The sequence below is a fragment of the Grampus griseus genome (genome assembly GCF_964374135.1).
Source record: "Grampus griseus genome assembly, chromosome: 10".
In the NCBI taxonomy this organism is placed as follows: domain Eukaryota; kingdom Metazoa; phylum Chordata; class Mammalia; order Artiodactyla; family Delphinidae; genus Grampus; species Grampus griseus.
Window position 1 is genome coordinate 47,785,036 of NC_139004.1, and position 16,327 is coordinate 47,801,362.

General features: G+C 35.0%; 1 protein-coding gene across 7 annotated transcripts in view; it reads right to left on the reverse strand.

Annotated features, from left to right (window-relative positions):
- The window catches only part of SLC4A7 (solute carrier family 4 member 7), a 124,019-nt gene that overhangs the window by 81,260 nt on the left and 26,432 nt on the right, over positions 1-16,327 (reverse strand). For 4 of the 7 annotated variants that reach the window (XM_082664856.1, XM_082664855.1, XM_082664853.1 and 1 more), the window contains exon 2: positions 831-912. In XM_082664856.1, the coding sequence (XP_082520982.1) occupies positions 831-912 (82 nt within the window). Of the gene's footprint in view, positions 1-830; positions 913-8,894; positions 9,052-16,327 lie in introns of those variants that run through there. The other 3 variants (XM_082664857.1, XM_082664854.1, XM_082664852.1) reach the window with 1 other exon arrangement.

Here is a 16,327-nt window from a genome sequence, read left to right on the forward strand (position 1 = left end):
GGAGACTAAGGAGACCTGACAACTAAGTGTCCTATCACAACCTGAGCTGTTCAACGGGATCCTGGGACAGAAAAAGAACATCAGTGGAACAACTAGTAAAATCTGAATAAAATCTGTAGTTTAGTTAGTAGTATTGTATCAATGTTAATTTCTTCATTTTCATAAACTTACACCTAAATAAAATGTTAACATTAGAAAAAGCTGGGTGAAACGTATACAGGGGACACTCTGTACTACCCTTGCAACTCTTCTGTAAATCTAAAATTATTTCAAAAAAAAGAAAGAAACAAAAAAGCCATTTGTCAGGACTTCTTCCGGCTCAGGAAAAACAGATTGGCAAATAACTCATTTGCTACACAATTCTATGCTGAGGTTTTTATAAGTACTTTAAAAGGCTGATTAACAGACATATAAAATGAACATTTAGATGACAACCAGTCATAACTGTGGCTTATTAGTCTGGCACGCTATAGTTTGCTCATAATTCAAATTACCCAGGCTGTTAGAAAAACAATTAAAGAATTAACTCATTTTATAATTGTGGCATTTCAATTTCCAAGATAAGTAATGGTAACCATCAGTAAAGTTTGAAAAGCATTCTGATATTTATATTTCAGGGAATGTTCTATTTGCAGATATGGGTAGTGGTTAAATGGGGTTTTGCTGTATTATTCTTCTTTAAACTATATTTAGAAAAGTGCTGAACACTCTTCTAAATGTATGCTCTACAATGACAACAACAAATATTTCAACAAATAATAGGTAAAGGACACTAACAAACATTCATTAGTAATTTATCCTGCTAATCAAGTTATTTTAAACAAACTTACTTTCTAGTTCTTCTTTTTCAAACTTGGTGTTCACAGTTGAGCTGGTTTTGCCAAGATCTACAACAGCTTCTTCATCGGGACCCTAAAAAGAAATTATTCCCATTCACTCATGAAATCAATATATACTGAGGACCTACTTACTAGGGTGTGTTATTTGAGACAGCCAAAAATATGTAACAGATTGCCTTCCTCTCAAAGAACTGAATTCGTAATACAGCTAACTGTATTCTTTCAAAAGTATGTTTATAGGCTTTTTTTTTTTTTAATCCACAGAAGACCATTCAAAAATCTCATGGAAAGAACTGAAATGACAAAGATTTTTCACTGGTCTTCTATGGAAGTTACTGGTAACTGGTACACATACTCACTTCAATGGAACAACCCTCCAGATCAGAAATTAAAGAAAATCGGGGATGAGGGAAACCCTTAGATAGCAATATAGAATACTTTTTTTCTTTCCTCCTTCTTCTTTTTTTTTTTTGCTCCTAGGTACTCTTAACCAAAAAAAAAAAAAAAAAACCCCACTTATTAGCTCAGCTACATTGGATATTGGATTGGATTATGGTTAAACATATAATGATCAAAAATAAGTCCATAGACTTAACATGTAGTATCACTTTCACTCATAAGTTACCAAGAAACAATCAAAGTTATATGAACTTTTTATTTCTCTACAAAGGAAAAGCCATGCCAAAATGTAACCTCTAAGGAGAGTCCAGCTTTGAGTTGTGGAAGTCAACCTTTACAATTTTGTTCCATTCTTCAGCTCAACAAAAAGACTAACCATATTTACTGTAAAACACTACACAGAGTATTTTTAAAAGAAAATTTTAGCTTAAATTTCCCTTCTCAACTTCTTAACTTTCAAAAGAACATTATATAATCCTCATTAACTACTTATTATGAACTTAGTATGTACAAGATTCTGCGTCACTGACTGAGACAGATGGACGAAGCCCCTTACCTTCAGAGGTCTTAATGTGAGCTGTGGCTCACACTGGCCTCATGCCCAGCAGGGCTCTGCAGCCTCACAGACCTTCACTGCTGACGGGCATGGCCAGCAGAGCCACCATGAGGTGGCCCTACAGGTGCACCCAGACTCAGTGGGCAAGAGTGATGAGAAGGACAGCACCTGCCACTTCCAGTTCCTCAGGGAAGTCTGTTCCGTCTTAAGTGACAAAGACGAGAGAGCAGAGTACAACGAGCAGGGGACAGTGGATAAGGACTCCGCTGTACTCAACCATACCTGGGACTGGGACACACACTGGAGGAGGACACTCAAGGTTCTGAAAAGATAGACAAAGGTTCTGAGGAAGAGCAGACTGATGTGACAAAGGCCTATCTGAACTTCAAGGGTGACATGGATCAGTTTGTGGAGTGTGCATGTGTGTAGTACAGAGGAACCCAGAATATGGAACCTCATTTGGAAAGGCACTCATACTGGAGAAATCCTGTCCCACAATGCCTCTGTCAAAGGATCAAAGCAAGAGATGAACGGAAGGAAAAGGATGGCCCAGGAAGAGGCTAAAAAAACACAGAAATGAGCAGAAAGGAGCGAGGGATTGATGAAGAGGTAGATGACCTAACCAGCCATTCAGGGCAGGCAAAAGATGGGCAACTGGAAATGGATGATATTCCTGCTCAGAAAGAAGCAAAGTACTACAAACCTCCCAAAGGAGAAGAGGAAAAAAACCCCAACAGCTTTCAAGAAAGAAAAGAACTAATCTAATTTGTTCTCTTTCATGGTCTTTATGCTTTAATTGATAACTTTATAGTACTCCACTATCAGTTTTCTAGAAGGAAGTTATTTTATCCATCAGATGACAGTCATTTTTCCCCATGGTCTCTGTGGTTGCTCACTGCCTAGCACTTCCTCTCCACTTAAAACAATAAACCAGAAGGACATATAACGCAGTCAGCTTCTCACCACTTTCCATGTCCAAGCATCAATTGGAGGGCCAGTTTGTTTTAGAAAGGATCAAACAGGAGTTTGGGTAAAATGATCTTTTAAGGTCTCCTCTAACTCTTGACCTTAAAATATCTTACTTTTTGGGTATAGGGTTTTTTTTTCAGTGCATACAAAATAAATTCATATACAATTATTCCTTGCTATCCAAACTCTCAGTGTCTTAATTCTTATATCTTAAAACTCAGGAACTGAATCAATTTGATTAAATTTTCAAATATATTCCCTACTATCCAAACCCTCACTATTTGCTACCCGAAACTCAGAAACAGACACAGTATATTAAGAAAATGCAGATCTCAATATCCAAACTTACTTTCTGAAGGAAGGCTAGATATCCAAACTGTAGAATCAAATAGATCTGGAGATCAAGAGGTACTTGTATGACTCTAAAGGACTGGGATTCAATTTAATACAGGAAACTCAGAAGTTAAATGACTTGCTAAGGCTTTATATCTAAAGGACTGGGAAACAGGCTGTGTAGACCATTATACGTTTTCATATAGTAGACTAAGAAAGAAGAGACAGCTGTATGTGTGGTAACCTACCTCACAGCAGTCACACTCCCTTAATATTGAGGAAAGGCTAAAGTAGGAAACACACACACATGTACAAGAATGAAGAACTAATCATTACCATCCATTATGCATACCACACTCTAAAACCATTCCTCCAATGATGTCATGCTATTTAGTCACTAAGCATGCACAGGTAGGTACAAAAAAGAAGCTGCCTCTCAAACAAAAGACACAGATGTTGTATGATCCAAGAGGAAGCACACTGTGTATTCTAAAAGGGATTAACTGCTCCCATTCCAAACTTGCGTTTCAACAGAACAACTGCCAAGGAAGCAAAACAATATACTTAACTCTCATCCTTAACAAACAAACAAAAAAACCTCTTTTATTCATATGCAGACGTACTTACATGTTTAGATGTACTAACACTAATCAGCTAACACTATGAAACAGCTGAAGTTGGGCAAGCTCACAATATTTATTTATTTAAAATACACATACTCTTTGACCTGTAAACATCTATCACAGAAAAATACTGCCACGTGTGCCAAAAGGGGCATGTAAAAAAGAGGATGTCCATCTATTCATCTTCTCATGGTCCACTCACCTTGCTCTCCTTAGATACCCTCTTTGAAGCCTGGAGTAAGTGACTCAAAGCCAAGTGAATATATAATTTCATTGTTACTGTTTGGGTTTTCAATGAGAATGCTTTCATGCGTAACTTGTAGAAAAAACTAAGGTTAAAATTTTTGAAGTCTGGAAAATTTACAACACAACACTGTTTAAAAAAAAAAAAAAACAGGGAGGGGGTATCTGCATTCTTCCCTTAAAAACATTATCTACTTTTCAACAACTGTGAAACATGAATCAGAAAGGCACACACATTGCCCATCTCAACATATTACAAGTAATTCATCGAAATATGCAGGTGCATATGGCTATATATTGAAAATATATATATTTCCTGAGGGATAAATATATCCCTCAGAACGAAGGGATTGACGTTTCAAGGTAGAAATACACTTCTGAAAAAACACTGCATTTTTAATTCTATCACCTTAGGATAAGCTTTAAGCCATGTTTCTAAATATAGATCTAGTTAAGACACTATATAAAGTACAATTTTATTTGAGTTCCTTTTTGAAATAGATGTAAAAAATACATGTAAATATTTAAAAGGTTAAACATCAAACCACTGACACTGTGTCACACGGATGGCTGGGGAAGCAGAAACAGACAACCCTGTAGTGTTTAATTTTCTGTTAACAATAAAAATGTAATTTTGGTAATTTTTAAAAAGAATAAATTCAAGTTTCGATTTAATGTGTCAGTTATTTTTAAATCTGCATCTAGAAAAAACTCTTCTTCATTTTTTAACTCCAAGAATATAGTGGAAAACTAAAAATAGCAAAAGCAAAGAGCCACCCCCGACATCAAAATGTTTTCATTCCTAACCTCAGATGAGTAAGCCACACAAGCCAGTCCTTATAAAGCCTACCTAAAATGAAATAAAGCCAAGGCACTGGGAAAACTCAAATACATGGAAGAATAAAAAGGCACCCCAAGTATACCAATGCAAGATTGACTCACTCTAATCTTAAGAAAATTATTTTGCCTTGGTTTCAATTTCTTATTTATAAAATAAGGTAACTATCCAGAATACAACCGCTCTACAACACAGAAGACAACAGATTTAAGAATTATCCATATAAGATCACTAAGAAAGTTTAAATTCTCTTTATACGACATAACAAATGTGCAAGGTTATTTACTGCAGCTTGTAACTGGAAAAGACTGGAAACCATCCCCAGGGGCCCTTAAAAGAGGAATGGCAATGTATCTGATGGAATACCAAGCTACTAAAAAAAATTAAGATGCTATATACTGACATGAAAAATATTTAAGACCTATTATAAAATGAAATACACACAAGGTAGAGAACCACACGTACAGCATACTACTTTCTGTATAAGAAAGTCCCTAGAAGAGGAATATCTGAATTTACACAATGAACACTGAAACTGAAAGAACATACAAGCAAACAGTATAACTGGTTACCTCTGACTTCTGGATTTATTGTTTTTCTTATATTGCTTTGATTTATTTTAACCATGTGAACACAGAGGTAGACTTAAGTATAAAATCTTTTGAAAGCCATGTCACCTATCTACTTGGTCCTCATCCACAAGTGTTACTTGCCCTTGAAAGAGCTGTGAGGCGAGGTGCCATGTGAGTGTGCCAAGCACAAGGGCACAAGCACAGAAGAGGCCCACATTTTACTGAATCTAAATATGGAGACTAAAAATGCTTTCTCATCTACCATACAGCTTTAAAACTAGATTAATTAGCAAAGTCTTAACAATTACAGAAACAAATACCTATTAATTTCCTAATTAAAACTGATATGAAGATTCAAAATATATCCTGAAATAGTATTGTGGTTGTATAGGAGAATTATTCATAGGAAATGCGTTCCTAAGCATCTAGGATGAAATGCCAAGAGAAGGCAACTAACTCTCATAAGGATCTAGAACTGTATTACTTTAAGAGATTTTCAGATTTTATGATATATTATAAATTCAGACACACCTAGAGAGTTTGTTAAAATTCAGCTTCCTGTGCCCAGTGCTGGAGATGCTGACCAGTAGTTTAGGTGGAGCCCAAACACCCGTATTTTCAATAACCTCTGTGTGATTCTGCTGCATGCCAGTCTGCACACCATGTCCTCAGTTATGTTACAGACTTAAGCTATATATATTTAAAATGCTCTTCAAGAGAGGCTGCTTCCTGCCCTTAACCATTTTAGGAGGCCTTATAGGGACCACTCTCACTTCATTCACATTGTTTTAATCCTTCAGAAAATGAAATATACATTCCAATTCACAAGAAAACACTGTAAAGTTACTATATACTTTCACTGTATTACAAGCAACCCTAAATCTATTTCTTCCAAATATTGCCAATTCCCAATCTTATCCCACCTACTACCAAGAGTTGAACTTAATATTAAAAAAACTTTAAATTTATGGGCAAAACGCTTAAGGGTAAGCAAATAACCTTTCCTAATCCAGGTAAAAGGAGAAATCATCAGTGAATACTGTTTCACAAAATAAAAAGCCAAAGAATGATATTCAGTTTCTAAAGAATTCACTTGGCATTTTTTGATTGATTCATTACTCTAAAATAGATGGACGAGACATAAAAGGTATATGGAAAATTAAAGCAATTTAAAATCACAAATTTTAAACTCAGGCAATCATGTGATTCCGACAGAAAAAAATTTAAAACCCTGGGAAAAATGCTTTGTCACCAGACAGAGGAGGAACTGGATAGATTCAGATACTGGAACACAAAGTTTCAGAAATTTTTATTTTAAATACACACCCTAAGAAAAAGTTACAAAGGGAAAAAGTGAAGAGGTCAAAGAATATAAGAGCAAGAGAACTCAAAGAGGTGTGAGGTGTAAAAACTCACAATTGACAGATTCCAATAATAAAGAAGATTATTAGTGAAACACTATTGTCAGAAACTTCATTACAGAGCACAAGAGTCATGGACAAATGGAAAGCCTCATTAGGGTCTATCTGAAATTATAAATCACAAATATTTATGGCACTCTTGCTATGAGGAGATACTTATATTCATTCCAAGTTCTAACTCAGCACACACACCAAAAAACACATAGGAATCACTTACTTTAGGTTATCGAGTATATATAAATTGATTAACAGAAATGAGGATAATAATAAAATCTATTTCTGAAATGGGCTTTTAAAAAAACTACCTCAACTTTATCAGTAACTAAAATGTATAGAAAAGTACAGGCATTCTGCACAAAAGGAAAAACACACATACACAAAGATCCAGTAGATGTTTTATAGCAGAAGGTCTAGCAGGTATTCTGTCAAAATTCCCCAATTTCGGTCAGTTGGGGTTATCGTTAGCTAGGTATTTTTAGAATTCCACTGAATTTTTTTTACCAAAAATCGACAAGAGAAAACCAGGAAATCCCTCAGCAAGATGGTCTATTTGCCTATTCTTTCCCTGGTTAATACCCCTGACCGTATGAATCTGATGGACCATAAAAAAAAGTCTCATTTCCTTAAATAAAGACTAGGAGTTTGGACTCATCCATTCATTCAACAAATATCTACTGAGTGTAAGTACACTATGTGCTGAGCATCATTCCAGATACGTAGGATACATCAGTGAATAAAAAACTGTAATATAATCAAATGGCCAGCTTATCAGTTAATTTACAGCTAAGGTAGGGCTCCCCATGATAAGAAATCAAGGCGTAAATGAATTATCTTCTCCATTCCTGATGAATAAATGAGGTCTCACAGACTCATAGGTATGGATGGGTTTTACTTTTCCATTTCAATCTTCTCATTTTACACACACACACACAGACACACACACACACCCCCCACAGAGCTTAAGAGACTTGTTCTTTATCCAGGAGACAAGAGACCAAGGTCACTGTAATACAAGCTGAGAATACACAGTACTTTATAGTATTTATTAAAACTTGTAATTATATATTTATGTAACTAGCTGCTTAACTGTTTCCCAGCCTGAACAATAAGCTCCAAGAAGAAGGGAATCATGTCCATTTTGCTCACCACTGTCTCCTCAGCATCAAGCAGGGCCTGGGCCTTGGTTAAATACTCATTGACTGCTGTGTATATTCCAAAGGACAAGACACTGGGCTAAAAAATTTATATTGGATACACTTAAGGCCTCCTTATGAACACAATTAAAGCTTAAACATAGATAGGTACTCAATAGTTTGGAATTTAATCAATCAGTTTATAAACAAAAAAGCCCAGCACCAACACATGATAAAATCAAAATTCAATTCACTAGTAGGAATTCCCAGCAAAATCTAATCTAAGTTTTGTATCAAACAGGTCTTACCAATATCTCTCACAGTCATTTATCCTGCCTGAAAAGCCAAAATTCACAATTTGTACTGTCTTGGTCAAATGATAAAAATGAGACTTTAACATGCCAAAGGCATATTAGGGGGAAAGGAGTGTTAAAAGATTATTTAACAATAAAGTCATAAACCTAGGCTATTATCCTCTTCTGACACCTGAGGTTTACGAAATCCATTATTAAAACAGCATCAGAAGATCCCTATCACAAAGTAATTTCTTCATTATAAGACATATGGCTACAGCCCAAAAGTAACACCTCCCATAAATTATGATTATTAACCATGTAATTTCAGTTATCAAATACTTCAGTTTAGCTTCAAAACATATTTAACCATTAAGACAAAGTAATTTCTTTCCTAACATCTTAGCCATATAAAACTGCTTAAAGCCTCATTCAAGTAATACTAACTAATCAAAAAATGAATTCTACAGAATAATAAAAATGCTACAGACATTGTTAATATAACACAAGGATTTACTCCTTTCAGCAGATGACTTCCACAGCCAAGGACACAGAGGATGATACTATTCTAAGCCAGTGCTAGTAAGCCTGACATTTCTTCAAGCTTCACTATTAAACTCTGAAAGATTCAAACTTGTTCATAAATAAAACACAAGATCGTAACTCGGTACATACAGGTAACTTCTTCTCCAGCCGAAATCTTTCCATAGTGGTATATAAATGCCTTGTTTTTGATAGTGTAGTGCATTAAGTCCCTTGCAGAGTCCAGGGGCAGTGAGGACATAGCTGATTTAGGTCACTGTGCTTTACACAGATGAACCCTCTAAGTTGCTTTCATGGTACAACCAATCAGGGTCCTCTAAGTTACCTAATCTTCCAAGCTAATAACTACCACTTACGCAGGGTCAGAGCATAAGAGATCTGACAAGTAATACACACATTTAGTTATAACTGAAAATACCAAAAGAAGAATGTAGCAACCAGTTTTCAACTGAAACCTTTCTATAACAATTAATTCAAAAGAAAGCATACACTAAGGATATATGTAATGGGTGTGTGTATTTTTTTTTTTAGAGAATAAATTTTCAACAACATAGTTAAATCTAGCTCTTAATTTCATTTAAATTCAGGAAAGATCCAAATATATTTTCGCCTGAAGAGAGTTTTGCCTTTTTATCATTACTATATTTATACCAACTTATTGTAACCATATACTAATAACAGGATTAATAAGTCATATTGTGGCTTTAATTATCATTTTACTCCCAGTTAAGTATTCATATGGATAACAGCTAAAAGGGAAAAGGTAATAAGCAGCACCCCTCTAACCTTCGGACTCAAGATCTCTTTCCACCCTTAAAGACTACGTAAGACCTCAAAGGGCCTTTGTTTATAAAGTTTACCATCTATACTAACGATACTGGAAGTAAAACTAAGAAAACTTTAAAATATTTATTTAAATTCATTTTTAAAAATAAGCCATTACATGTTAACATAAATAACATTTTAGTTAAAAAAATTTTCAAAAACAAAACAAGATTTAGTGAGAATAGCTTTTACATTTTTTCAAATCTCTTAATATCTGACTTAAGAGAAGATGATTGGATTCTCATATCTACTTCTGTAAGTAGAAGGGCACCCGTGAAGCCACCACCAGGGAAGCCCAACAAGTAGTCATTCTTAAAGGTTAGGTTGCAAGGTGGAATCTGAAACCATTTCAAGTGAATGTTTTACATACTGCTACATTAAAATCCATTGGTCTATCATATACTTTGAATGGACCTCTCATCCATTTGTAAAATTTCACACTTCATTATACAATATTTTTAAAAATCACATTTGTTAATATTATCAATCTCGTAAGTTTTAAGTGTTGAGAACAGATACGTTTTTCAAAATTATAATTTTGTTTTATGAAAGCTAGACTCATTATCATTAGTAGCAAGTACCATGAGTTGTTTTTCTTGAAGTGACAGGCTCACTTCATTTCTTTCTGAGGAAGTATCTGTCGAAGGTCAAGTCTGAATAACCATAGTTAGTTTGTCCGTTCTTTCAAGTAAAAATGGCATCCTGAGAAAAAAAGCAGCTAGAGGAGCTCACAATTCAAGCAAACACACCAGAGCTTTTTCTCCAGACAACCCACTGTACCTCAGTATACAGATGTATTTCTATGCATGCTTCCTATTCTGTCATTTGGAATATTAAAGCAATGTGTTCTCAAAGGCTCAGATTTAACAAAATCATAAGTTTTTACTGCTTCATCAAGGACATTCTTTTCTTCAGTGAACAGTTTTGTTTTGCTTTTAAACGGAGAGTGCCTGGTGGTGCTGCCTGGTGCCTCCCTGAGTCTCACCCAGCACTGCTCCCACACCATCCGCACAAACTTCAACCCAGGGGAAAAAGGGAAGTAGTGTCCCAGTATTATTATGAAAGTAATTTTGATCTTGCAGATCCTCTGAAAGGATTTCAGGGACTGGCAGGGGTCCCTGAATAGCACTTTGAGAACGATTAAAAAATTCAGGTTTAAAATACAGAACTGGGCTTCCCTGGTGGCGCAGTGGTTGAGAGTCCACCTGCCGGTGCAGGGGACATGGGTTTGTGCCCCGGTCCGGGAAGATCCCACATGCCTCGGAGCGGCTGGGCCCGTGAGCCATGGCTGCTGAGCCTGCGCATCCGGAGCCTGTGCTCCGCAACGGGAGAGGCCACAACAGTGAGAGGCTCGCGTACCACACACACACAAAAATAATAATAATAATAATACATATATATAAAAAATAGAACTGAAGAATTGTAGGTGAATATTCTTTTCATTTTCTCTATGATGCTGTTTGTTCAATGAATATTTTAATGTGTATAGAAGGAGAGAAGATTAAAAAGTATTATCTTGTTATTCTGTTTTCTAGAAAAATGATAAAACATATTTATTATACCTATTATGTGCTAAAACTATGCTAAACATTATCATATATATTATACAGCACATTCAGATATTTCATTTTCTCCTCTCAGCTCTGACTAAAGCTCAGAGAAGTGAAGTCACTTCTCCAAAGTCCCAGAGCTAGTAGGCAGTGGATTTAGGATTCAAACCTAGTCCTTCTCAATTCATACTTTTCTTCTACTCCAACTACATATAATAAAATTTAAGAAAAAATTTTCAATAATAGTTGAATAAAACAAAATTCTAACTGAACACAGATGAATAAAATAAAACGTTTACTGAATTCAAATAAAATGTAATCTAAATTAAATCAGAAATATGTTCTGTGAATAGACAGACTTGCTTCCTGGTAAACAAAGCAAACAAATGATAATTTCTATAGAAATATCTATATCCCAAAAGTAAAGTCTTACTACCAGCTAATCCTGTAGAACTTACTGACAACATGCACCAAATAACAAAATAAGAAGTTTAAATTGAAATAATATATATCAAACAAAAAAACACTTTATTTTATTTTATTTTTATTTTTTGTGGTATGCGGGCCTCTCACTGCTGTGGCCTCTCCCCCTGCAGAGCACAGGCTCCGGACGCGCAGGCTCAGCGGCCATGGCTCATGGGCCTAGCCACTCCGCGGCACGTGGGATCTTCCCGGACCGGGGCACAAACCCGTGTCCCCCGCATTGGCAGGCGGACTCTCAACCACTGCGCCACCAGGGAAGCCAAAAAAACTTTATTTTAATCTTCCATGATCTATATGAAACAGTAGATACCAGGCAAAAGACATGACACAGCCTTCAAGTACAGCTTTGGTTTTAGTAAGCTTCTCTAAGAACTGGAGACCCCAATGACATCAACAGCTACAATAAAAATTTTTAAAAACTTCAACCCTTCTATGATTTACACTTGGCAAATGAACATAAATCTGAAGAAACAAATAAAAATGTATGTTATTCAGTGATTTTTAAAATCCTCAATACATCAATCCTGGAGTAAAGAACATCTACAAACAATTAGGTTCAAAACCAATTTCCACAATGACTTCTTGAAATTTACCTGCTGTGGAAATTCTTGGCCCTTGCCACTGGTATTTAAGAGCTTAAACTTCTGGTGTGGCACATGTCTCACGCCCACTGGATTACAAGAGCCCTCAGCATAGGGACTTAGGTAGAAGGAAGGGAGGGAGAGAGAAAAAGAAGAAGCTTAACAGGCCTCAGGGGAAAAGGAGGAATTCGGTGCATACAATTTTTTAATTTCCCAAATTGCAAAACAAATGTTATTCATCAAAATACAGAAGATCCATCTTTCCAATATGTTACCTGTTATGACACTATCCTGGGCACTACTAAACCAATATTCAAATAACAATTTTAAATCAAGTTTTACAGGTTAAATAGAAAGGTAAAGTCAGTTTTAGTCTACTACTTTCTTGAAAAATAAAGATATTAACTCAAATATAAACTCAGGAATTTTAATCTGGCTAGTCCTTTAAAGATTTCTTTTCAGTTTTATTTTACAGCAATACTTAATCCTTTTAAACCAATCTATTGAGGTATGACTGGCATGTAAAAAGCTATACATATTTAATATATACAACTCGATTGAGTTTGGGGTAAGTATACACTCATGAAGCCATCACCACCTTCAAGACCACAGACATATCTGTCACCTCTCAAAGTTTCCTCCCAGCCCCATATTATCATTATTATTTGTGTGTGTGTGCCTGTTCATGTGCGTGTTAAGAACACTTAACTTGTAAGATCTACTCTTAAAAAATGTTAAGTATACAATGTGGTACTGTTAGCTATAGGCACTATGCTGTACATATTACTTATCTTGCTTAACTGAAACTTTGTACCCTTTGACCATCACCTCTTCATTTTCCCCACCTCCTAGTCCCTGGCAACCACCATTCTACTCTCTGTTTCCATGATTTTGACTATTTTAGATTCCACGTATAAGTGAAATCAGACAGGATTTGTCATTCTGTATCTGGCTTATTTCACTTAGCAATAAATATGTTTACACGGATCAAAAAAGTCTCACTTGTTCCCTTGGTTTCTCTGCCCGATTTTCAACCTTTTCTCCATCTTCATAACACAAATATAAGCATATATGCATATACACTTACCAAAAAAGGTAGCTACGTACAACTCATTGTTGTATACATAACTTACTTTTTTCCACTTAAAAATCCTTGTTTTTTCTGCATCAGTATACGGAAACTACATTTTAATTTTTATTTATTAAATTAACCTGTGTATAGTAGAAAAATTCAAGTCTTACAGAAGTGTTCCCAAATAAGCATTCCTCCCATCCCACTTCCACTGACCAAATATAACTACTTTCTGTTTCTGCCTTATAATTGTTCTTGGTTGACATCATAATTTTAAATAATGTACCATTTGAGACAATATCTGTTTATTCTACAAAAAGAAAAATTAGATTTTTTTTCACCCACATATACCTTTTTCACTTACAATCTCCCTTCCACATCTCGGTTTTAATTAGATTTTCATTTTTATATCAAGATTGATAACACTTACATTCTCCATATTTATAATGAAGTCTTCTAAGCTGTGTCCTCTAGCTAATTCTAAAATTTTAAAACCTGTGCTCAAAAGCATTTGAAGGCACATGTGCATGCACTACCCAGAAGTACATGGAGGTAATGCCCTGGTGGCCACCCCTAACCAGTGGGGTTTGGGAAGCTGATAAATGCTTTGCATGCCTCCTCCATCCTTCAGGCAGACAGGTCTGAGACACAGTACACAAGGGTCCTCTGAGGGCCTGCGGGACTGAGGGCCAGCCACTCACTGCAATGGCCAGTCTCTCACTTATGCTCGTAGAGGCTTCCTCGCATCTCTTTAATTCCCTGTCCCTCACTCTTGCTTCTTGATCTCACTTCACAAATAAATTACCTGCAGAGCCCTTGTCTCAGACTCTACTTCTGGAAAAACCCATGCTAACACATCCAACAAAAATGTATACATACATGCACCAAAAAGACATGTAAAAGAATGTTCATAGCAGCATTATTCATAGTAATATGAAACTGGAAATGATCCACATATCCAAAAACAAGAATACAAATAGATTGTGGTATATTCATACAATGTAATTCCATGAAACAGTGAAACTAAACAAACCACTGCTACAGGCAAGAACATGGATAAATCTCACATAATCTTGAGAGAAAAAAGCCAAACATATAAAACTATTCTTATGTTTTTAGTCAGGATAGTGTTACAGCAGGAGGGAGGAAGCAATGATGCGGAAGATGCTTAAGGGGGTCTTTCTGGAACGCTAGCAATGTTCTACTATTTCTTTTCTAAAGTGATAGTTACATGGATTTGTTTACTTTCTGATAATTGGCCACATTTACTATTTGTACATGTTTATGTACGTTTTACTTGAATTAAAAATAACTAAAATAAATAACTACATTATCACCAAGAAACAGAACAAGAAAGAACTTTGGAAAATTAAAAATAAGATTTTCAATGTATAAAAGGGCTAAGACTTCGAAGATAAAATATCTCAAACAGTGTAATAAAAAGAAGAGTTGGAAAACATTAAAGATAAGAGAGATAAACAATCAACCAATTCACAAGGTTCAACTTCCAAATAGTATGAGAGCTAAAAAGGGTAAACAGAAAATGGATTAAAGGAAATTATTACCTAAAATAAACTATGAGAATTTGCTAGAATGAAAAAGAGATATGAGCCTTTAAACTGAGCAGGCCCTGAGTGACAAGTGCATTATCTTAGGTAATAACTGTAGACTCTCAGGGAAATGTGGGTTTAAAAATGAATGTTATAGAAGGAAGTGGAGGAAGAGGACAGAGACTATTATCAAGTTGGAGTTGTGAACACATTCTCTTGCTCAGCCTCTCATATTTCCAGGAGCTTTTATAATTGCTTTTGTTTGTTTTACATTCCCTGCCTGTTATGGACTGAATTGTTTCCCCTAAAAATTTATTATATTGAAGTCCTAACTAAAAATAACAATAATAATAATAATTGGGAATATTAGGTTTACTTAAATACTATCTGATTCAGAATCAAGATTAATGACTGGACCAACAGAAAAAGAGACCCTCTCAAACATTAAAGTCAAGTAGGTCCCTTTCCTTGTGACTTAAGTATAATGGGAATAAAAAGAACCTGCCTAAAAATGATGAGATTATTGACCAGTTACCGAAAGCAAACATATTAAAGTGCAAAATACTAAAGAGTTCACTCTTTATATGAGTCATAAGTCTCCACTATCTCTAGGATAATCCATCAATTTGTATGCTGTAGCTAATGTAACAAAGAAACAGAATTTTAAAAACCCAAAATTATCTTTATTTGCAGATGATATCATTGTGTACCTAAAATACAATAGATTCCACCAATTAGCACAAATGAAAAGATTCATTTGATGGCAGCCAGTTACAAGATAAATAAACACCAATAGCTTTTCTTTAAACTACAGATAGCAAACTAGAGATAGAGGTAGAAAAAGATCCTATAAGGATTTTTGTCCTATAAGGACAAAATGATAAACTACATAGGAATAAATTTAATCTAAAAAAACTATAAAATTTTATTGAAGGACACTAAATAATCTAAAGATACTCTATTCTCCTGGGTGGGTAGACTTTAAATATACCAAGAAAAAAATAATAAAGCTTTCTATACTAATATAGAAATTATAAAGTGAATCGGAATCCCAAAGGGTTATGTTTATCTTTTTTAAATGATTTTGAAGTTTCCATAAAAACTAGAATTCTCAATAAAATCATGAAAAAAATAAGGGAGCACTATGCCTAATAAATATTCCAATATACCAAAAAACTATGGTAAGCTAAACAGTATGGTACCAAAATGGAAACAATTCAATATAGTAAATATTTTCAAGACAAAACAGAATGAAGAAACAGATTAAATATATATTGCAGGAAGGACCACTTGGCTCTCCAATTTGATGAAGCTGTCTACATCAAACCACAGGTAAAAATAAATTATAATGGATTAAAGATAATTTGAAGGGTAGTATTTAAAATTTAGAATAGTACTTTATATTGCTGGAGTGGGGATGTATTCTTCGGCAAGATGAGAAACCTAGAAGTCATAAAGAAAAAGACTGATATAGATTTTTTTACTGTATTAAAAAAAAAAAATT